This window comes from Sapajus apella, unplaced genomic scaffold (genome assembly GCF_009761245.1).
Source record: "Sapajus apella isolate SASKATOON/1434 unplaced genomic scaffold, GSC_monkey_1.0 scaffold14, whole genome shotgun sequence".
Classification (NCBI taxonomy): domain Eukaryota; kingdom Metazoa; phylum Chordata; class Mammalia; order Primates; family Cebidae; genus Sapajus; species Sapajus apella.
This window is the reverse complement of record NW_022436954.1, coordinates 30,958,712-30,983,983: the sequence shown is the minus strand read 5'-3', so window position 1 is coordinate 30,983,983 and position 25,272 is coordinate 30,958,712. Positions and strand designations below refer to the sequence as shown.

General features: G+C 32.9%; 1 protein-coding gene across 6 annotated transcripts in view; it reads left to right on the top strand.

Annotated features, from left to right (window-relative positions):
• The window catches only part of ELP4 (elongator acetyltransferase complex subunit 4), a 249,766-nt gene that overhangs the window by 79,866 nt on the left and 144,628 nt on the right, over nt 1-25,272 (top strand). For all 6 annotated transcript variants that reach the window (XM_032282329.1, XM_032282333.1, XM_032282331.1 and 3 more), the window contains 2 exons: nt 13,747-13,831; nt 18,905-19,093. In XM_032282329.1, coding sequence (XP_032138220.1) covers nt 13,747-13,831; nt 18,905-19,093 — 274 coding nt within the window. The remainder of the gene's footprint in view (nt 1-13,746; nt 13,832-18,904; nt 19,094-25,272) is intronic.

The following is a 25,272-nucleotide window of genomic DNA, read 5'->3' as shown; positions in this document are numbered from 1 at the left end:
AGTGCAGTGGAGTGATCTCAGCTCACTGCAACCTCTACCTCCTGGGTTCAAGCAATTCTCTTGCCTCAGCCTCCTGAGTAGCTGGGATTACAGGCACACACCACTATGCCTGGCTAATTTTTTTGTATTTTTAGTAGAGATGAGGTTTCATTATGTTGGCCAGGCCGGTCTCAAACTCTTGACCTCAAGTGATCTGCCTGCCTCAGCCTTCCAAAGTGCTGAGAGGCATAAGCCACCTTGCCCAGCCTGAATAAGAGTCATTTTTATAATGATGGAAGGGATTTCAAATTATGGGCCTAAACATTTGGTAATAAAATAGTGAAATTCTGGCCTTATATCTCGCATCATACTATATTCCCATAGAGTTAAAGACTCAAATACAATAAATGAAATTATAAAAATAATCACAGAAAACATGAATGAATGTCTTAAATTCTTGGAGTTGAGAAAATAGTATTGAGTATATCTCTTGCTCAGCTCTAAATGTTATTCTCCACTCAATGGCACTGGGACTCTTTAGAGAAATGGTTGATGGAAGAGAAAGAAAAAGATATGCCTGGAATATCTTTTTATGTGTAGAAGTTCTTAAAGAATGATGATGGCATATCAAAAAGACACAGAAGCCAGCTCAAAGGAGCTCTCACTGGGCATGTTGGCCAATTTGAGCATCAGTATATATATGATAGTAATGGATATAATAAAATAGGAGGCTATAAGTACGTAAATAAATAAGTGAATAAACTGAAAATTTTTGAGGTACAAGATACATAGCCAGAAAGTACCTTCCCACAAAATACTTACTAACTACAAAGGGGAAAAGAATAATTTTACAGTGGAGAAGACTAGAAGAACTACCTTAATTAACATCACCAGTAATGGGGGAAAACAAGAGCATGTATCACCAGATAATATGCAAGGAGAACACAGCAATATTTCTGTGATATTTGTTCCAAAAATTAATAATTTAAATCTAATCATGAAGAAGCATCACACAAATCCAGATTGGAAACATTCTGCCAAACATCTGGACTATAATCTTCAAAAGTGTCAAGATCATGAAAGTTAGGGTAAATCTAAGGAACTTCCAGATTGAAGGAGACTGAAGAGAACACCTGACAACTGAATGCAACATGTGATTCTAAACTAAGTCATTTTGCTGTATAGGATGATATTGGAACAACTGGTAAAACTTGAATGGGGTGTTCGGATTATATGGTAGTATCAGTTTCCTACTTTTATCAATATGCCAAGTCACAAGGTTGTATTAGTCTCCTCTAGAAGAATGTCCTTGTTTGTAGGAATCACATCCTAAATTATTAAGAAGTGATAAGTCATCAGGTCAGCAACTTACTCTCAAGTGGCACAAGAAAAAATATTTTTTGTTCTATATTTGCAACTTTTCTGTAAGTGTGAGATGGTTTCAAATTTTTTAAAATTACAAACATACATGCGTATATTTCAGTAAATTATGATAATTTTTAAATGGATAAGAAAATGTTGAATACCTTACTTCAAAATGAGCAAAAGGTGTTAAGAAGATATTCTCAGGAGAAGATACAGAAATGGCCAATAAATCTCGCTACATCAAAAAAAATGTAAACCAGAATCAAAGAGATAGCACTTAGCATACAGTGGCTGAGCTGGCATAGTAAAGGGATAATGAATTTTAGCCATCATAATTATTATTTCTGTTTATTTGTTATAAGAAACATTTTGTTAACAGATAAATCAGTAAGATTATTTCTACTTTGGAAAAAATGTAACATTTGGGCAAATATTTTTCATCTGAATACAATCAGCTTTTTTTTTTCCCTATCCCACTTTTTCATTTAAGAAAAGATTATTTGGAGATCAGTTCCCCTTAGCTGTAGACCCCTAAATGGAGAATAGCTGTATTCCATGTTTCTCCCACACAACTTAGCTCACTTCGAAAAATGAATTAAAAGATTTGATAACATATTGTCCTTATTGCTACTCACTTAGCAGGTGGTAATTTTGTACTAGTCCCATCCCTTCATACCTCTTTTATTGCATACCTTGTTCCGTCTAGTCATCCCACCCATCCTGCAGCTGGAGCATTACGATATTATAATGCTCTCATGTGGATTAATCGTAACAGTTATTGGGAACTGATTTTTCCATCAAGTACTGTTCTTAGCATATTACATTTGTTATCTCATTTAATTCTTCTAAAATCCTATGAAGTTTGAAAAGAAGGAAATAGAAACAACAGATTTAGTTCATATGAAGTTACATAGGGACTAAAACTCAAGGGACCCCAAACAGCCATATTATTCTTGAAAAAGAACAAAGTTGGAGGTTTTATACTTCCTAATTTTAGGACATATTACATAGCTACAGTAATTAAAACAGTGTGGTATAAAGTAAAAATTACATATAAGGACAGATATACAAACCAATAGAATAGATAGCCCAGAAAAAAAATCTGGCATATATGGTCAAGTAATCTTCAACAGGTTACCAAGATTACTCACAGGGACTGTTAAACAAATAGGAAAACTGGGTATCTTCATGCATGAAAAAAAAAAAAAAAAAAAAAAACAAAGAAGCTAGATACTTGTCATACACTATATGCAAAAACTAAAATGGATTAAAGACCTAAAACATAAAGATTCAAAACTATAAAAATCCTGGAAGAGAACATGGGGGAAATACTTCATAACCTTGGATTTGGTCATTCTTTTCTGGATATGACACCAAAAGCACAAGAAATAAAAGCAAAAATAGACAAATAGGACTACATCAAACTTAAACTTTTGTACTTCACAGGATTCAATCAACAGTAAAAAGGCAACGTAAGGAATGGTAAAAAATATTTGCAAATTATATATCTGATAGGAGGCCAATATCCAGAATAAAGAACTCCTACAACTTGACAACATAAAAACAAATAACCTGACTTTATAAAATTGGCAAAGGACTTGAATAGACATTTCTCCAAAGATGATATACAGATGGCTAACGAGTATATGAATAGATGCTCAGTATCACTCATCATTAGATAAATGCAAGTCAAAAACCGCAAGATACCCACTCACATCTATTAGGATAAAAATAGGAAAGGAAAACATAAAAAGGAACAAAAGATCAGGTGTTGTTTAGGATGTGGAGAAATTGGAACCTTTGTACACTATTAGGATTGTAAAATGGTGTAACTGCTATGGAAAACAGTGTGGCAGTTTCTCAAAACCCTATGATCCAACAATATCACTTCTAGGAATATGTTCAAAAAAATGGAAAACAGGGATTTGAAGAGATAATAGCACACCTATGTGCATAGCAGCATTATTTACAGTTGCCAAGAGGTGATAGTAGTCCAAATGTCTACCAACCTATGAATTAATAAAATGTAATATATACATATAATGGAATATTATTTAGCCTTAAAAATGAAGGAAATACATATTTCATATATAAATACCTATGCAAAATACATATTAAAACATGGATGAACCTTGAGGACATTGTACTAAGTGAAATAAACCAATTAAGAAAAGATAAATATAATTCTACTCATATGAGATATCTAAATTAGTTAAATTCGCAGAAACCAAAAACAGAATGATGGCTACCGGGGGTTGAGGGAAAGAGGGAAATGGGGAATTGTTGTTTCATGAATATATAGTTTCAGTTTTGCAAGTTAAGAAAGTTCTGGAGATCTGTTTAACATGATGTTAAGTTGTGCAACACATCTATTGTTGTATATAGTTACCATTACTGAACTGTATATTCAAAAGTGGTTAAGATAGTAAATTTTATATTATATGGGTTTTTTAACCACAATTTAAAAAAAAGAGATTGGATTAAAAGTTCAGCATATTCTGTTAATAGAAGATAAATCAAAACCATATGAAGAAATACTCAAAACGACAAATAAATTTATTCCAAGCCAAAAAAAAATGCAACAACGCAATGAGATACCACTTCAAATCCTCTAGGATAGTTAGAAGGAAAGAATCGGATAATAACAAGTGTTGACAAGGATGTGAAGAAATCAGAACCCTCATACACAGCTGGTGAGAACATAAAATAGTACAGTCTTTTGAACTGGTATGCTCTGGCATTTCTCAGAAAGTTAAACATAAAGTTACCATTTGACCCAGAAATTCTACTCCTAGGCATATGACTGAAAGAATTAAAACTGTGTATAATAAAGTAAAAACTTCTTCATAAATGTTTATAACAACATTATTCATAATAGCTCACAAGTGGAAACACCCAGATGTTCTTCAACTGATGAATGGATAAAATATGGTATATCCATACAATGGAATATTTATTCTGTCATAAAAAGGAATGAAATATTGATACAGGGTATACAACTGAGATGAATCCTTCAAACATTATAGTGAGAGAAACCAATTGTCTTAGTCCGATTTGTGCTACTATAACAATACCATAGACTAAGTAATTATAAACAATAGAAATGTATTTCTTATAGTTCTGAAAGTTTAAAAGTCGAAGGGTAAGTTGCTAGCATGTTTGGTGTCTGTTAAGGACCTAGTCTCCACTTCCAGAATGGTACCGTGAACATTGTATTTCTCCAGAGGGGAGGAACCCTGTTCCTCACATGGCAAAAGAATGGAAGAACCAAGAGAATGAGAAAGGACTGAACTCACCTTTTTTTACTGGCACCAATCCTACCCATGACGGTGGAGCCTTATGGCCAAATCACCTTTAAAGGTCCCACCACTTAATACTGTAACAATGGCAACTAAATTTCAACATGAGTTTTAGAGGGACAAGACATCCAAACCATAGCACCAGTCATAACAGATAACATATTACATGATTTCATTTATATGACATAATAATATGAAATATAGAGAGACAGAAAGTAGATTAGTGGGTTCCTTACAGCTGGGAGAATTGAAGGGAGTTGATGAAACAGGTATGAGATTCCTTTTTGAAGGAATGAAAATATTCTAAAATTTTGATAATAACTTGCATAGCTGTCAATATACCAAAACCATTGAATTGTACACTTTCAGTGGGTGAATTGTATGGTATCTGTATTCTGTCTCAGTAAAGTTGTTACTCAATAAAAGAAAACAGACCAATTGAATTTAGCCATTGGAGGTCATCAGTCACCATAATAAAAGCAGTTTTAATGGATGGGATGGGTATTATAACAGCCTACTTGTAATGGATTTGAATAAAAATGTTGAGGATTGGAGATACCCAATATTTGAAAATTCAAGGGAGTTTGGTGCAGAGAAATAGAGTAGTAGCTGGCAGAGGAGATGGAACAAGTGATGTTTTTATTTTTTTCAAGGGAGAGGCAACAGTATGTTTATAGGAAACAATCAGTAGAAAAAGAGAACTTAATAATGGAGGAGAGAGAGGAAAGAATTACCCAAGTGATAATCTATGGTATGAGGCCTGTGTACAAGTGGAGTTACTGGCTTAGTATAGGAGTTTAGATAGTTCACATATGGCAGCATGTGAGAAGTTAGAGCATATATTTTGGCACACATGCCAATGGGTGATGTCTTAGTCTGTTCTGGCTGCTATAACAAAAATACCATAAACTGGGCAGCTTATAAATAACAGAAATGTATTTCTTATGGTTCTGAAGGCTGTGAAGTCCCAAGATAAGGGTGCCAGCATAGTCAGGTTCTGGTGAGGGCCATCTTTCTTCATAGATAGGTGTCTTCTCTCTATAACCTCACATGGCAGAAGAGGAGTACAGGTTCCCATAGACCTCTTTTAAGAGAGTGTTAATCACCCCGTCTCTACTAAAATCACCCCGTCTCTACTAAAAATACAAAAAATTAGCTGGGCATGGTGGCACGTGCCTGTAATCCCAGCTACTCGGGAGGCTGGGGCAGAAGAATTGCCTGAACCCAGGAGGCAGAGGTTGCGGTGAGCCGAGATCGCGCCATTGCACTCCAGCCTGGGTAACAAGAGCGAAACTCCGTCTCAAAGAAAAAAAAAAAAAAAAAAAAAAAAGAGAGTGTTAATCTCATTTATGAGTGCTTCACCCTCATGACCTAATCATCTCCCAAAGTTTTCACTTCTTTTTATTTTTTTTTAATGTTATTTTTTTTTTAACTTTTAAGTTCAGGTGTATAAATGCAGGTTTGCCACATAGGTAAACTTGTGTCATGGGGGTTTGTTGTACATATTATGTCATTATCCAGGTATTAAGCCTAGTACGCATTAGTTATTTTTCCTGATCCTCTCCCTGCTCCTACCCTTCACCCTCTAAAAGACCCCAGTGTATGTTCTTTTCCTCTATATCTCCATGTGTTCTCAAGTTCTCACCTTTAACACTGTTGCATATTAGGGCTCAACATATAAATGTTGTGAGGACACGAGCATTCAAACCATAGCAGATAGGTAAACGTAGTGGTAGGTGTCCCTTCTGGCTGCTTCTGTTTTCTCAGTGAAAGGTTAGAAACTTATAATGAAGATGAAGGAAGAGATACTGGAGATTTCAACAACAACAAAAAAGAAAGTATGACATTGCCGTTTAGGAGAGTGAGGGTATATATAGTATGAATAGCCTTAAGGGCCTATTGAGGTTTGTGGTCATGAAATTAAAGTCATACCAGTCTGTTTCTCTGGCCATTTTTAGCTACACTGAGACAAGTGTGGAGTAGACAGAGAGTTGTGTTTAACCAGAATAGCAGTAAGTATGACAAAGCAAGAGAAGAGCAAGGAAGTGAAGATAAGGATTGACCATGGATCGAGATGGTTTATTAATTGACCGTTATGTGGTAGACGATGATATAGAGATCTCAGCAGGGTCAAATGGTTGCATTTGGGTACTAGGTAAAAAGAAAGTAGATGTTATGTAGAGGGATGTGCATGAAATTGAAATTATAGAGGTATGGCAGTTATTGATAATGACATGGTCTAAGAAACGACCAGGGGTATGATCAACTTAAATAGAATGGAGATAAGATCATTGGAAGAGAGATCAAAAAACTGAAAGGCCAGAGTGTTAGAAAGATGAGTCATGACCCAGAATTGGATAGAAAACAGCCACAGTGAAGGATAATAGGAGACATAGCCTAAAAACTTATTTACATCAGTAATTGAAGGAAGTCAGAGTGATGTCAAGCTGAGTTATTTTTCATGAAGGATCATAACCTCTCTTAATAGGATCCTTGTCAGACCATGGATTGCTTAGCCCATACATGTAATTTGTGCATCCTCGTATTCTTAATATTTTCTGAACTGTGGCCCAGAGGTCTCTGCTGGTCATTGCTCTTCTTGGTGCCCTCAATACGTTCTTAGACTTTATATGTTCTTAGTTGAACATCCATGGTGAAGATAATCAGATTCAGTATTCTTAGATGAAAAGCATCAGAGGAGATAAATCAGTAAATGACAGCCTTCAGGGTAACAGTAATGAAATTTTTAACTTGAAAATTACTTGTGAATAGACTTCACTGTCTCTATACTCACATACAAATTATATGCTAATATAGCTTTAGCTCAGCAAACTATTTTATACAATTAGTTGAGACACTTAATATTGGACCTACTGCCTTACAAGGGTATCTCAGTATTTGTCATAGATGAATACCTAAAATATATGTGTAAATAGAATTTTGGTAATACAAATTATACTTTCTCGTTTATTTGCATAATCATATCAAAAATGCTTCATCTTCACTTTAAATTAATCTTAATTGGGAGTGATAACTGCTTCTCATCCTAAGTGTTTCTATCAAGTAGTTAAATCAATATTTAAATACACCAGAAGTTATTATTTTTTAAAGCCCAACAATGACTGATTTTAATCAGAAAAATCATAAAAAGTCATAGATTAGTACAACCCTTGGCTTTACAGGTGAGGAAATTTCAAGGACCACAACAGAAAATTTAAACAATTTACCGCACATGTACATGTTGACACAGGTGAAACTAGAACCCAGATCTTAAACCTACATTCCACTGTACAATACCCATATCTAGTTTATGTATTTGTAAGTCTACACTTCTCAGTATTGAGTTTTCTTTACACATCGTGCACCGAGTACATTTTAAGTGGAGGTGGAGGCCTCCAGCAGTGCAACTAAAAGAGAAATCTCTTCCTATAACTAGGTACCTGAATACTTCTTTTGGCTGTGTTGAATGGAGCCATGTTCAGACTTCCTCTGGGCCACATTAGTGAACCCACAGGCTTTTCACTGAATCTGGATGTCACTCTGGGGCTTTATCTTAGTATAGCCAAAAGAGCAGGTAATTTGAATTTTAGAAAGTTTGAGTTTTAAGTGCCATTTGTGTCTCTTAATTGTTGTACAGCCTTGGGAAAATTATTTAGCCTCAAAATGGTCTTAAAATCATAACCATAAAATGGGAAGAATGACTATACTTACCTCACAAGGTTACTCTATTCATCAAATGTGGTGACTGTGATGCAAAAGTGTTTTGATAATTTACTATGTACCAAATACTTTATCAGTTGATATAATTAAAATCAGGTAGTCTTATTGAAAATCACCCTAAGAGCCTGTTATCTGTGTATAGATTTTTCACTTATCAACAAGTTATTTTAATATCACCTGTACATGATCTTATTTTTCTAACTTTTCAGAGATAAAATCATATCCCTGTTACCCAAGGTTTTTTGTTGGTGGTAGCAGTGTTATATTGTTCTTTACTCACATTTAAATAATTTTTTTATTAAACCCCTCAGTTGAATGGACTTTTTTTTCTTTTTCTTAATTATTAAAAGATTTTGAAATGTTTCTTTGAAGACTTAAGTATTCCTTTGTTTATTGTTTCTGAAACTATAGTATTTAACCTGTTATTTATCATCTACCTGTGCTTGATTTCTTTTCTAGATATATTACATCTGATTCTTTTTCTTACAGCTAATTCTTTTATCTTTCTTAATGAGATTGAATAGAAAAACCACTTTTCACAGTAAAACCAATGTAATTTGTTGATAAAAATTAAAGTTATCTGATTCAAATATGTTTTAGACCTCTTGCGGAAAATTAGTGATGGGGGATAGAGTATTGATAAGCGTGAGTTTCATTTTTTTCTATCATCTCTAAAAAATATTAAACTTGGTCATCAGAAAAGAGGTTTACATCTGTGTCATTTGGCCCCTTTTATCCATGTTTATATATTAGTAGGAAGAAATAAATTCTTACTTAACAACATGGTAATAAGAGCAGAAGTATGAGAAATGCACATGGAACAATTTTACTTTTTTTACTGAAGAAATGTTAAGTGCTTGATATTTTAAAGCTAAAAAGTAAAGTTCTCGTAATTGTTTCTATGTTCTTTGTATAGCGAATAGTTTTAAAGACACATTGTAGAACCCCCAAATAGATCATTTTAATATAAAAGTTGTTTAAAATGTATGAAAATAAGGCAAAATAGTATACAAATTTATATAATGTGATCACAAAATGATTAGAAATGTGCTGCTTTTGAAGCATGTTTTAAATATGTTGATAACATAGTCTTTGTTAAATGTTTGGAAACATTAATAAAAAAGCCAGGATCATATTTTTAAATGGGTTTACTTCTTGCCAACTCCTGTTTTATCAGTGCCTATACTACTAAACACACAAGAGTAAACATTCTCAAAAGTAAAGGATTTTAATAACAAAACAAAATTTTAGATGTCAATAGAAGATAGTTATTTTTAGCCAAAATATATGTACATATATTACTGGCAAAGAAACGTATGGTGATTAAGAGTACTTAGTATTTTAATATCAATATCATATAAATGATTTCAGTTTTAAATGATTTAATCCCATATATTGAAAAAGCTATAATTCACAACTGATATACCTAAATGTATTGATTTATTTCACTTCATTTTCTTATCAAAGAGTTTATTTTTCTAGAAATCTAATTAGGGGAATTTACCTTATTACTTACAAAGTTCTAAGCATTGTTGATGATAGAATAGTTAGACATGGTGGCAACATGCCTGTAATTCCAGCTACTCAGGAGGCTGAGGCAGGAGAATTGCTTGAACCCAAGAGATGGAGGTTGCAGTGAGCCGAGATTGCGCCATTGCACTCCAGCCTGGGCAACAAGAGCAAAACTCCATCTCAAAAAAAAAAAAAAAAAAAAAAGAAAAGAAATTAAGAAATATTGCCTTTGCATCTTCCTTTTTATTTTCATATCAAAGAACCCCCCCTACTCTGTACAGCAGTGGTAACAATCAACAGAATGAGGAAATAACCTATGGAATGGGGGGAAATATTTGCAAACCATATATGTAATAAAAGAGTTCATATTCAATATATTAAGGAACTCAAGTAACACAGTAGCATGAAAACAACCCAATTAAAAATGGGATAAGGATCAAAATAGACATTTCTCAAAAGACACCATACAGATGGCCAACAGGTATATGAAAAAGTGATCAGCATTATTCATCATCAGCATGTTCATTAAAAACACAATGAGATATCACCTCACACCTGTTATAATGACTGTTATCAAAAAGACAGAAGATAAGTATTAGAGATGATATGAGAAAAGGAACCCTTTTATACTGTTGGTGGGAACATAAATTAGTACAGCCATTGCAGAAAACAGTATAGAGATTCCTTAAAAATCAAAAACAGAACCTCCATATCCAACAACCCGATTCTGAGCACTCAGTCATTTTACACTTATAAATGGAAATATATTCTGAGAAATACATTATTGGACAATTTCATCATTGTACAAACATCATAGAGTATAATTACACAAGTCTACATATTACAGTATACCTACCTAGGTTCTATAGTATAGTCTCTTGGGCTGAGGCTGCAAATTTGTACAGCATGTTACTGGACTGAATACTCTAGGTGATTGTAATACAAGTATTTGTGTTTCTAAACATAAAAAGGGTTCAGTAAAAATACAGTCTAAAAGTTAAAAGGTGGTACACCTGTATAAGGCACTTACAAGAATGGAGCTTACAGGACTGGAAGTTGCTTTCGGTGAGTCAGTGAGGGAGAAGTGAGTAAATGTGAAGGCCTAACATACTACTGTATGCTACTGTAGACTTTATGCACTGTACACTTAGGCTGCACTAAATTTATTAAAAATATTTTACTTTCTTCAATAAGAAATTAACCTTAGCTTCTGTAACATGTTTAATTTATAAACTTTTACATTTTTAAACACTTTTTGACTCTTATAATAACAGCTTAAAACACACTTTATAGAATTGTACTAAAATAGTATTTCTTTATATTCTTTTTTTTTCCCCCATTTATTTATTTTATTGCATTTTAGGTTTTGGGGTACATGTGAAGAACATGCAAAATTGTTGCCTAGGTGCACATGTGGCAGTGTGATTTGCTGCCATCCTCCCCATCACCTACATCTGGCATTTCTCCCCTTGCTATCTCTCCCCAGCTCCCCACCCCCCACCGTCCCTCCCCTGTTTCCCCCAATACACTATTTTTATTTTTTTTACTTTAAAAATTTTTTGTTAAAAACTAAGACACAAACACATACATTAGTCTAGGCCTATGTAGGGGCATGATGGTCAATATCATTGTCTTCTATCGCCACATCTCGCCCCACTGGAAGGTTTTCAGGGACAGTAACAACACATACAGCTGTCATCTCTTGTGATAATAGTACCTTCTTCAGGAATACCTCCTGAAGGACCTGCCTGAGTCTATCTTACAGTCAGCTTCTTTTTTTTTTTTAATAAGTAAAAGGAGTATACTCTAACAATAAAAAGTATAGTATAGTAAATACATAAGCCAGTAAAATAGTCATGTATTATTATTATGTATCATACATAATTGTTCTGTGCTGTACTTTTTAGGACCATTTGTTTACCAGCATTGCCATACACATGTAAGTAATTGGCTACAACATCATTAGATGATGGGAATTTTTCAACTCTATTATAATCTTATGGGATGATCGTTGTATACATGGGCCATCATTGACCAAAACATCCCTTTGCAGCACATGTCTGTATATCTAAAGGAAATAAGATCAGTATGTTGAAGAAATATTTACACTCCTGTGTTTACTGTACCATTATTCACAATAATCAACATATGGATTCATCCTAAGTGTTCATAAGATGAATGAATAAAATGTGGCATACACACACACAATGGACTTTTAGCCTTCAAACAGAAATCTTATCATTTGTGACAACATGGATAAAACTGAAGGACATTATGGTAAATGAAATAAGCCTAACACAGAAAGACGAATATTGCATGATCCTCTATTATTATTGTATGAACTAATAGTGGTTTGGGGTAGAATTATTATTAGTGGATTGGAATGCATTGGCTATATTTTTGATCCACTCTTCTATAACCCATAGTGACATTCATCAGATGGTTGGCTGGAATTCATTTCATAATCTGAAAGCTTGCAGATTTTACCCCTTTTGCAAAGTGGATTGATCCAGATTAGAATTGAATCTACCGCATTCAGATAGCAGCACTATGTTCTGAAAAATTGAGCTAGCCTAGACAAATGTGTGTTAAGATATGAAATAGTCATGAAATTGCCCTTACAGAATATTATTTTTAAACACATTTCCTCAATCATGAAAAAATGTGTCTGTGTAATCTACAGTATTTTCACTGAAAATGGAGAAATAATTGTATGAGAAATAGCCAAACGACCAAATGCTTCATTACCTGGAACTGTATTTGTTTTGTACAGAACAGCATTCTTTTTGTTTGTTTTGTTTTTGCAAGATAGACACTTTTGGGTTTATTGTGGCTGTTCAATTACATGTTTATAGAGACGTACATATATTTTTCCTGAACCACCTACTATTGATTTTGTACACTAAGCAATCTGTTGTATTTCTTAACATTTTATATTCTATACTGCTGCATTCATGCTTCAAATTATATTTCATTCTTTCTTTAGGATGTTTCTTCTGCCTGTATAATTGCTTACTTAGAATCACAGTAAAGCAAATACTTGTATAATTTTAAGGTCACCTACGGCTTTTACAGCATTAGGCACTTCAGTGTCTATGGAATTGCTATGCTCCAGAACCTCATTATCATGGCATTAATTTTCAGTCATAGCATACAGATTGTCCATTATGTAGGATCTTAACTTCAGTTAATGTAAAGCAGATTTTCTTCATGCTTACTAAATTTTCTTTGAGATATTTCATAGCACTTGTAAAATATTTTAAAACAATAACATCAATGCTAGTATTCATATGGAAGTAAATTTGGCTTTCTTCTTAAATTCTCCCATTGTCTTCTTTTACAAAGGAAGTGAAGATTATATTCACTTTTCTTCATGTGTCTTAGAAGATCAAGTTTTAAAATTACTATTATTTTAGAAGTTTGTTCTAAGAAAATTAACTTTGATGGCAGATGAGCTCAGGTGATCAGGACATTGATTCAGGTGTACTTGGCATAGCAGTTCATTAACTATGTGTTAATTATGTATGATTACTCCTGAAAAGCTATAGTGGCTTCTTCTTTTAGGTTGCTTCATTAAATCATTAATTTTCTTGGAGGTAACTAAGCCTGACATAATTAAGTCATCGTAGTCTCCACAGATATTTATCTTCCCATGATGTCGAGAACACTGAGCAAGTTATTATAGAGCATTGTAACTTATTCCCTGTATGTATTGACTTCATATTTTAGGATTATGTAATACTATTTTGACAGATTCTTAAGTACTCTAATAAATGTATACCTTTTAATTATTTAGTTAATGTTCTAACATAGATGTTATACTTCCTGCGTAATAACCCATTTGTGTATTTGAACCACTTCTTACCAACAGTTCTTTGACCCATGGCTACATAAAGCTGCTTCAGTTTATCCAGAACATCATTTATGAGGAAGGATTTGATGGATCCAATCCCCAGGTATTAAATAGCTTCAAAGTCTTATAATCATTCCTGTTATGTTGTTTTCAAATTCTCTCGGGTGCGGGGGTTGGGGAGCAACCTAGAAGGTTTTAGAATAATAAACAGTGAACAAGCTGTTTTCAAGCACAGAACATGTAAATAAGCAGAGCACAAGCAGCCTTACTTTGACTTTTATTGTGTATTTAGAGTTTCAGCTAAGTTCTCAGTGGAGGCACATAAGACATGCATATGCATTATCAACATCATTTTTAAATATGCATTTGTAGCATTTAGGCTTAAGTAGCTACATTTTGAGAATTACTTTTAAATCTGCAAGGCTTGTACTTTTCTATTTAAACTGTTCATGTTTCTGTCATTCAGGCCTTAATTTCAAATTACCTTATGACTAAGAATTATCTTAAGATTTTATTGTATTATGCTTTGTTTTATTGAATAAAAAATATATTTTTATTTGCCATATTAAATATTTTATAACAACAGTTTTTCTGTAGCTCTAATTTTAAAAACTTCCTCCAAATTTCCACTAATAAAGACATTCTGGTTAGTTTAACTTAAATAAAATGATTTTATTTCTACATATCATGCCTTTCACAATTCTTCCACAGTGATTTTAATTGCTTTTGCTACTAAATGATTTACATTACATTTGTATTATTTTAGCAGAAGTATTTCTGAAGCACCATTATTTTTATTGAAGAAGACAAAGAAGCTAAAAGTCTTATTTTTGGTATTATCAGCTACATTTATGCTTAATTCATGGATTTTTAAATATTCTTATAAAGTTTATTATTATATTTTAAGTTTTTCCATGGCAAAGTAAATTATTTTAAAATTTGTTTTGATTGCCAGTTTAATAGCAGGTTGAAAATACCTGTGTGTGTGTGGTAAAGTACAGACATTTATTTATAGGTGGCTTTTCATGTATATCATAATTTTTGTAATGACTTTTGGTATCTAATATAATTTTATTTTGCTCAGTGTTGCTCCATTTTTGGCTCTACCTAAGATTTATGGGTACTGTGCCTTTCCTTTGGTGCCAGTGCTTGTCTGGAGAGGTAAATTGGTCCCTGACAGACACCTCTCCCCACTGCTGTGGTAACTATGGAAACAGGCATGTCATAACAGTTCCTATGATACAGTGTGCAGAGCTGCTGCTCCTGCAGGAAGATGACACATTTTCTAAGAGCAAGAAATTTTATAGCATCCCAAAAGCAAAGGCAATAGCAAAAGGAACACACACACACACACACACACACACACACACACACACACACACACACACACACACACCCCTACCCACCCCCTTAAGAATCCTTAACAAGTAAGCTAGTATAGGAATAGAATGAAACATTTGTTTCTTAGTTGTTTATTCGACTATGAAAACACCACTATTTTCAAGAAACAATTTTTTTTTCACAGAAATTTATAGACAACAAACTGGAGCTGATTTGTCTTTCTGAACCAGAAATTCTATAATTACTGACCTTTATAAAGAGTAAACAGGTTTCAGGTAGACATTTCCATTGTGAATACCAAAACTGTTTTTAAATTAAAATATACCAATAAGTTATTATAAAAATATAATTTTATTGAAACTAAAATATAATAAATTCTTTATATTTATAGATTGTACTGTTTGATAAATTACTTAGTCTTTGTCTGTGTCAGAAATTTTAGATGAGTTAGAGAAGCCACAGAAATGCACCTACAAGGTACTACTTCAAAAAATATTACTCCTAAGTCAAAAATAATGTTCTGACATTCAAATAAATCTTATATTTTAAAAGAAAATTTTTATCTTTTTTTAACACTGTGTTTTCAAATAAACTGAACTAATTGGAGGCAACATATAGAATAGATTCTAAGGAACACAATATTGTTTACTACCTTATAATTAGCTTTGGTAGTAAGTAAAGTCATATAGCTCATTTGTAGAGCTAGGGTACAGACATTTACAAATTGTGGTCATAATTTCATTTGTTATTTTTAAATGTCTTAGAAATGCATGATAAAAATGAAATTTGAACATGGATTTTACTTAGAATACCAGATTAAATATTTTGGATGTTCTCATAGGAATAAAATTATTTATTGTACAGCTTTTATTTTTTTAATCTTATGCCACACGGTATGCCCATTATTATATGGCATAGCAAAGGAATTATATGTCCCAAAGGACACAAGAGATTTCTAATTCAACCTTTGTTTTTGCAATTACCGTTTTTAAAAAAATATTAATGAAGTATTATGCTAAATTATATTCTGTTGTATGGGTACCCACCTTACTTAAATATCTTATCCATCATTCATTTTTTGGCTTAATATTTTCATTCCCTTGATATACATATATCAGTGTATCTGTCAGAATCATTAAACCTCTGTAGTGCTCCTGATTTCATGCCTAACAGCATTTTTGTTATAAACTTTTATCAGGTACTTTTTAATACAATAATAGATTATGGGACAGTGGATTAAAATACCGTTGATCTTTAGTTTCTGAAATGTTGACGGGGAAACAACATTATGCTGCTCTTTTGTTACCTTCGTGTTTCATTCTAATATCTAGGTTTTTTTTTTTTGTACATTTCTCTCTCGATTTTTCTAGAGTGCTCTTTCTGTTGAGAATCTAACTTGTTTGTTATCATGAGATAACACATTTAGGGATAGCAAAATGAACTTTAAATTCTTGCCATTTTACTTAAATTCTAAGGTTTTAAATAATAAAGAAAAAAGAATAACTCATCATATTTCACAGATATACTAATTCACCAGAAACGTATTTATACTTCTAACCTAAGCCCTGGTACATCTCATGACTTCATTTCATTCAAGTAAGGCAGAAATAAAAAGAAAACAATTTTTGTGGACCATTGAGGGTGATAACATAGGATGTCTTAGGTGGTTGTCTATCATAACCTTAACACAATCATTTTAAAAATTGGCCCAGCTGCCTACATAGTGCAATCATGTTTTACATCCTTAAGAGTCAGGAGGTTTCTTTCTAATGTGCTTATTCTAAATTCCTTTTTTCTGTAATTTTATTCTTGTAGTCTTATCGAGGCCATTATATGCCTTCAGCTGTATTGAATCATAGAACAACAATGTTATCTTCTCTCCTTTTATTTATTTATTATTATTTTTTTTAATTTTATTTCTGGAAATGGAGTCTCACTGTGTCACCCAGCCTGGAGTGCAGTGACACAACCTCCGCCTCCCAGGTTCAAGGAATTCTCCTGCCTTAGCCTTCCAAGTAGCTGAGACTACAGGTGCGCACCACCACACCTGGCTGATTTTTGTATTTTTAGTAGAGGCAGGGTTTCACTATGTTGGCCAGGCTGGTCTCGATCTGTTGATCTTAGGTGATCTGCCTGCTTCAGCCTTCCAAAGTGCTGGGATTGCAAGTGTGAGCCCAGCCTCTCTTCTTAATTTTAAGATGAGAAAACTGAACACAGTGGCTCACACCTGTAATCCAAATACTTTGGGAGGCTGAAGCAGGAGGATTGCTTTAGTCCAGGAGTTTAAGGCCAGCCTAGGCAACTTAGCAAGACCCTGGCTCTACATGTTAAAAAAAAAAAAGAAAGAAAGAAAGAAAGAAAAATTAGCTAGCTGTGGTGGCACATGCCTGTAGTCCCAGCTACTCTGGAGGAGGTGGGAAGATCACTTGAGCCCAGGAGTTTAAGACTACCATGAGCTATCGTAATGTCACTGCACTGCATCCGGGTAAAAGAGCAAGACCCTGTCTCAAAAAAAATAAAAATAAAAATTTAAAAAATTTTAAAAAAAAGAAGAAGAAAGAAAAGAAAAGAAAGATAGAAAAAACTAAGGCCTAAGTAATGTGTGTGTCTTGTCAGAATCATACATCTGCTTTTGTTACATAGTCCTGACTATAATTCTCTCTTTTTCATTTACTAGTTTCTGTTCCTTTAGGCTTTCATCTTCTAACATTTCCATGTGTTACACATTTTTCCTCCTTTCCATGGTCAATAAATTCTGCTTGAAAAGGAATACACAAATTCAATTTTCATTTGTAATATCAGGGAAATAGATATATTGTGTTGGACAGTAACTTGTTGGTTAATAAATTTTATTAGTGGTATGTTATAGGAATAGCAAGTGATACATTTTAGGATCTTGTTTCATCAGAAATCACATATAAAGCAACAATGTTCCAAATTATGGCTTTAAGACCCATCTTGCTTTTTCATCAGTTCTAATAATGATTTTTCAATCATTTGCACATGCCAGGTTTTGTTAACACCTCCTTCTTTTGCCCAGAAATTTTACTGAATTTCTAAGGAAAGCATTTACAAAACATTTGCTAATTTACAGTAACTCAAACAGTAGAATTTATTACAAACACATCTGTTGTTAAACATTTATTCACAGTGATTTATTCACAGTTTTATTAATGATTTTTAAATGTTCTTTTCCCAAGAAATATAGTCACTTATTGTGACCTTAATTTCAGTAGGTTCAAGTTCTAACTGTTCACTTGTTAAATTTTATGAAAGATGTTGAACTTAAATTATTATTTTAACAACAGCTTCAAGAAGAAAAACCAGAGGCAAATGTAAAATATAAAACCGGAAAGTCATATTTAAGCTTTTTTCAAAGAAAAGATCAGGCAGCAGGAAAGATAAAATTAAATGAGAAATACTGAACAATTTATAGTTTACTGAAAGACAGAATTTTCTAATACCGAGAATGGGTTCGCAAGCATTCTAGTTTAGAGTTGATCATTATTATCTGTGATTTGTTATATATTTTAAGTTGCTAAGAATAACAATTCTTAGAGTTGTTATTGTTAAAAGTTTAGATACGTTTAAAGCTTAAGGCTTTTGATACTCTTTAGATATTTTAAAAGTAAAAAAAAAAATTGTTATTTTTTAATCTTGTAATCTAAATTGTTTCATTTATATTGCTTTATTTACTAATAGTACATAAAAATTTTTTAACACATCTATTGACATTATCTCCCTGATGTTATAAAGATAAGAACTGACAGATAAAAGAGGTATTCTATTTATTAGCAAAACTTTATGTGTTTGCTTTTATCCCACTTTCTTTTAGAAAAAACAGAAAAACATTTTAAGAATAGGAATTCAGAATCTTGGCTCACCTTTATGGGGAGATGATATTTGCTGTACAGAAAATGGAGACAGCAGTCACAGCCTTACCAAGTTCCTCTATGTTCTCCGTGGACTTCTGAGAACCTCTCTTTCAGTCTGCATCATCACAATGCCAACACATCTGATCCAAGTAAGAACTTTCCAGAACTACTTTTTCATAACTCATGGTTATATAGTATGACATTGTGCTTTGAATTTGTATTTCCATGATAACTAATGATGTTGACCATCTTTTCATGTGCTTTCTGGCAATTTGCTTGTCTTTTGTCTGTCTTCTCCATTTTCTATTGATAGTCCCTATCAATTTGTAAAATTCTTTGATATTTTAACTACAACTTGGTAATAATTTTCCTCCAGCCTATGAATTGCTTTTTCCATTAACAGTGTCTTTTGAAGAGCGAAAGTTTTTAATATTGATGAAGTTTAACTTATAAATTTTTTTTAATGATTAGTGGTTTACCTCCCTCACACCTCCAATCTTGACAGTCTTTGCCCTCTTTAAGGTCTTTTTCTTGTGTTTTCCACTAAGCATTTTATGTATTTTTTATTTTACTGATGAATCAATGTGTTTTCATTAGAATTTTTTCCATAGTTTTAGTTCTTGTTCTGAATCACCTTCTGGTTTCTTTAATTACTATTCTTATGTAAAGTATATGTTAATATTAGTATTGTTTACTTAAGTATATATTGTCTGCCTCAAACATGTGATTTTATATATAATCTTATGTATCTACTACATTGTAGTCTCCATAGAGGGAGGGCCAAATACTTATACTTCATAGGCTTTATTGTAGTAATATAATACTAAATGTGGTTTTAAAATTCTTCTTTTTTCTTCCCATCTTCGTGGATTAAAATTCTTAACACAGTACCTAGGCTTTTTCTAGATATTCAATACATGTTAATTAAATTAATATTGAATCTTTATTATAAAGTCATGTAATTTTAGTATCTCTGTTGTAACACACCCAGACCCTACTTGCAAATAGCAAATTTATTAAAAGGCCATTTAGTTACATAGCACATATGACTGAAAAGTGGGGCAGATGAAAAATGAGTTGGGCTAGATGCAGTGCCTCACACCTGTAATCCCAGCACTTTGGAAGCCTGAGTCAGAAGGATCACTTGAGGCCAGAAGTTCAGCCTGGGTAACATAGCAAGACCCCATCTCTACACAAAATAAAATTAAATTTTAAAAGAAGTGAATTTGATCTTCTTGGTCAGTAGAATTTATTTATTTATATAGTCAGGAAAGGATAATTCAGTTTCCTTGAAGGATTTTTTATACATTATGTCTGAACCTTTATTATTATTATTATTATTATTATTATTAGCTTACAATTGTAGAAATATCATAAGGAAACTCCTTTGTCTCATTATGCTAGACATTGTACACATACTTGTCTTGCTTTCATTGTTAATAAGTTATTGTAAAGTCAGTACTCGAATAATAGTTTGGTTAGGCACGGTGAGCTTTTTTATTTTTATGATAAATAAACATGAAACAGACATCAGATACTGGTGAAAATACTACAACTACTGTGCTATTACTACAACTATTTATTAGGCATGTACTACATGCAAGCACATTACAAGCATTATGTTGTTGAATCATCACTGCTACCCTGTGAAACAGGTAGTTTTTACCTCTGTTTCCATAGGATCACCCCATTAATAAGTAGCAGGCCAGTGTCCTTCCCTGACTTCAAACCTTGATAGCTGTGATGTCAGTTGCAAAGGCAGCTAAACTGAAGTTAAATGATTCTCCAATATCTCATGTCTGTTACACATTTTAATCTGGTATTCAAGCTCAGATCTGTTTAACTCTAAATTTAAACTATTTCCCTTCTGTCACACTATATCCTGTGTGTCCTGAATTATTAACTACCTTTGATGACACTAAGTTTCTATTAGGAAAAAAAAGTTCTTGCCAACATTGTAATTATTCCACATTTTTAAAGAGAAAATTATTATTGTAAAATATTTGATAAATTAATATATACAAAAGATTAAACAAAAAGTTCTAGACAAGAGAGAAAAAAGATGAAAATGTGCTTCCTTTTACATAATTTGCAAAGCAAAGAAAAACAATTATGAAATAAATATATGTATATATGTAACTTTAAAATTTATTCTAAAGGGGCCTCTGCAAGAAAAAGAAAACACTTTTTTAAAGCCATATTATTGGTAAGCATCTTTATTACTTAAGGAAGAGACTCCTTTTGTAGATTCCTGTGACAGTGAATTCTGTAGCCTCTGTTTAAGGAAACCAGCAGATACTATCAGATGACCTCAAGTCAACCTATCTAGACCACTGATTAAATAATGAATGAATGATGTAGTGATCTGGATGTCTGAACCTGAAACGATATTTTAACTTTGATACTTTACAGATATATTTAAGCCTCTGTATAACTGGAAGAGAGAGAGGGAGATCAAATTTATGCTTCTTAACATAGCAGTAAAGAGATTCCTTTGAAATAGACATAGCAAAATAGAGGGTCAGATTTTGGTAATTAGTATAAAGTTATATAGTGTGACCAAGAATGAAGACATCTTCCTCAAAACAGAGACTGTCTTTTTTTAAAAACTGCACGAGCTTCTAACATTTTTCAATCTCTCATCCCTAGACAGTTTTGTAAAGCTATCATACAGTAGTCTACTGGCCCTAGTATCAATTGAGTTATAAAAAAACAAATAAATTTTCCCTTGCCCTTTGAACATGATGTCTGATCATATATTTGGTTTGATCTGAAAATGTGTAGTAGAAAATATGGAGGCCAAGGTGGGCAGATCACCTGAGGTCGGGAGTTCAAGACCACCCTGACCAGAGAAACCCCTTCTTTACTAAAAATACAAAATTAGCTGGGTGTGGTGGTGCATGCCAGCTACTCGGGAAGCTGAGGCAGGAGAACTGCTTAAACCTGGAAGATGGAGGTTGCAGTGAGACAAGATCACTCCATTGCTCTCTAACCTGGGCAATAAGGGCAAAACTCCGTCTCAAACAAACAAACAAAAAAAATTAAATATGTTCAAATCCATTATTATATAAATAGGAGAGAAAACTTGATAACTTTTAAAGTCTGTCAAGAAAAATCAGTTTTTTGACTAAGGAAAGAGAATAAGAATTGCAAGCAGTGTGCTTAGAAAGATAATTAAAGACATACAAATACATATAACCAGTGGACTGTGAGTTTATTTAATAAAAGGTTACATGGTGATTACTATGGGCCAGTTGCAGTCCTAAATGCTTTTCAAATATTAACTCATTTATTCTCATAATAACTTATATGGTTGGTACTGTCATTATCTTTTCCCAGGATCACACAGCTAATGAGTGGCAGAATTTAGGCCTAAGTAGTCTACCTCCTATTACCACCATATTCTTAACCACTGTACTATGCTAAAATGTTCAATAGAGATACTAGAGCCAAAATTTAGAAAGAGACTATATACAAAGTAGCATTAAATGGTAGAAAGAGCCTGGATTCTTAGAGGCAGAGAGATCCAACTAGTTGCATAGTCTTAATCGAGGCTTAATTTTTTCAGGCTCAGCTTCATCTGTGAAAACGGAGCAAAAAGTAGCCAATTAAGAGGATTAGTAGTATCTACTTACACAGTACTGGCACATAGTAGGCATTCAGTATATGTTAGCAGTTATCATTTCACTATCATTACTTAAACAGATTTCCAAAACTGAGAATTTGAACAGAGATGCAGTCTACAAAATATAAGGTATAAAAGTCTATCAAAGCAATAGCAATCTCCAGCTCCCTCTTTTTATGAAAGACACTGACAAGATCTTCTCACAGGTTAGGCCTGAGACATACCAGGAGGCATAGATAAAGCCAGCTGGCCATCCAAATATTGGTAGTGTCACCATGTTGTAACAGGATTCTGTCAACATTATACATCAGCTTCCTGTTCACTATGACCAGTGTCACCTCTGGAGATTATAAATTAAGGTTTAAATGGTGATTGAATGACTATGGGTAATTTAGCTTATCCACTTATTTAACAAATAAGGCAGGCCCTGTTCTAGGCACCCATAGGGGTACAGTAGCAAACAAGACAAACAAGGTTCCTATTCTCATGGAACTTTTTCAACAATGTAAAAGATAGGATGGAACAGAAAAGTAGTGTGTGTGAGTATATGGATACTTGATCTTGGGAGTGGTAGTAGAGTGGTTTCAAGCAGAAGTAGAAATGGAAATCCTTGGAAATTTCATCAGACATATAGTTGGGTATCTATAAATAATAAAATTATGGTACCTTTATTTGAGTGCATTATATAAATTAACATTAGATTAAAGGTACTTTGTATAAAATATCTTTATTTCTTGAATTGTTAAACCAGCTAATCGGTATTCTTACTTTAGTTATTAGCATTCTGTCAGACTTGTATAGTAATGATTAGTTACCCTTTATTGTACTTTTGGCATGCTTCCCATGTTTAATTTCATTGTAGGGAAGGAACACATAGTTAAGGAAATTGCAAAGAGAGGGAAAACTTAAAATAGGGAAAATAATGACATAGATTCAAAACTGATTTTAACTTACTGTTATAATAAGAATTTTGCAAGTAGAAGGAACAAGAATTATTTTTTAATTTGCATTTGAAATGTTTTGTGTTCAGTCTCACAACTTTGAACTTGAAATTTTTTATTTCCTGCAGATTAAAGATTATTTAACACCACAGGGAAAAAAATGGAAAGCATACTTTGGAACAAGTATATAAAAATAAATTCTAAATAGCTGTTAAGGAAACACTAAAATTGTTCAACAAATATATTATGAATGTCTTAAGTGCGTATGTATATCATCTTAAACAGTTTTCCCTGTGAAGTAATATTATTACTTACATTGTCTCTTGCTAGAATATAGTTTTAGTATCTGCCCAAAGACATTGAACTGAAAATGTGTGTGAAATGGCTAAGTTAAATACAGACTTTGTTACATGCTGAACTATGGAGTAAAGTGTCATTAGAAGGAGCAGAACTACGGACGGCTCCCCTATATTCCGGCATTACTCAGTTCCCAGATCCCTGCTGTGTAGTTGTTCCACTCGCCAAGAAGCCTGTTAAAGAGCCCCCAAGAGCATGTGTACAGCCCTCCATGTTAATAGTTAATTGGTGAGGATGGCAAGATGAGAGGACAGCCGAACATGTGGTCTCTCAGACTCAAGCAGTAGACAGACCTTTAGTTATAATAACAGCAGCTGCTCACATTCTCACAACTCAACTGTTCAAAACTCTGTTGTCGAGTGAAAGAGGTTGTCATGGATTGAAAAAAAAAGAGAGAAAAGGTTACATCTAAGAAGAGTAACTAAAACCCTGTCTTTAAATTCTTCCTACATATTATTTTAATTATAAGAATATTATTGAAACTTTTAAAAACTTTGGTGTAAATACCCATATTCTATTTCTACCACACTCCTCAGCATTCTGCTGCTTGTCCCCCTTTTACTGTTAGAAACAGAAATGGTTTTGCACCCTTTGAAACTTTTTAATGAGTTAAATATATATATATATATGGGCAAAGTGGTAACTTTAAAGCAGTTACAATGGGATACCGTTTGAGTTCAATATTTGGCAAGATATGAAACAATAATTTGTTGGTCTATAAATGGGAATTGGCTTACCACTAGCAAAATTTGTCATTCACCTCCAAATTATGCAAACATTTTGTGGCTTTTAAGTTAATTTTATTTTCAATTCCCAGTAACAGTTGTGTGCTTGAAGAAAATGGTGACCAATAACATTTATTCTTTTTGGAAATAGAAACTTATTTTTGTGCCTTATGATGATTTTATTAGTGAGGTGAAAAGAAAGTGAATATCCCATATTTTATGCATTTTTTAATATAATCTGTGGCAAGTTCTTTATTTTTTAAAGCACTTTTACCTAAGACTATCAGGAAACAAATATTGAAACACTTTAATTAATAAAATGAAAAATGGAGAAAGTTACTTCTTATGCCATTCTCACAGCATTTTTTTTTTTTCTAAAAGAAAATTTACTTATTGCTAGTCTTTATTCAAGCTGTGATAGTCTACACTTTTCAGGAATTTTTAAATATAAACAACAACTTGATAAATCTCTTCCCCAAGTACAACAATGCAAGAATGAAAACTCCTTTGACATTCTTGATCGTAGAATATGACATTATGTTTTTTCATTGTATAATAATTATAATTATTGCCAGAGTTTAATTTACTTGTCTGGTGAACTATTTAACTTCCCTTTATTCAACCAAATTTCCGATTTGAAATTAGCCTATAGCATATTTTCATTTGTCATCATTGGCACT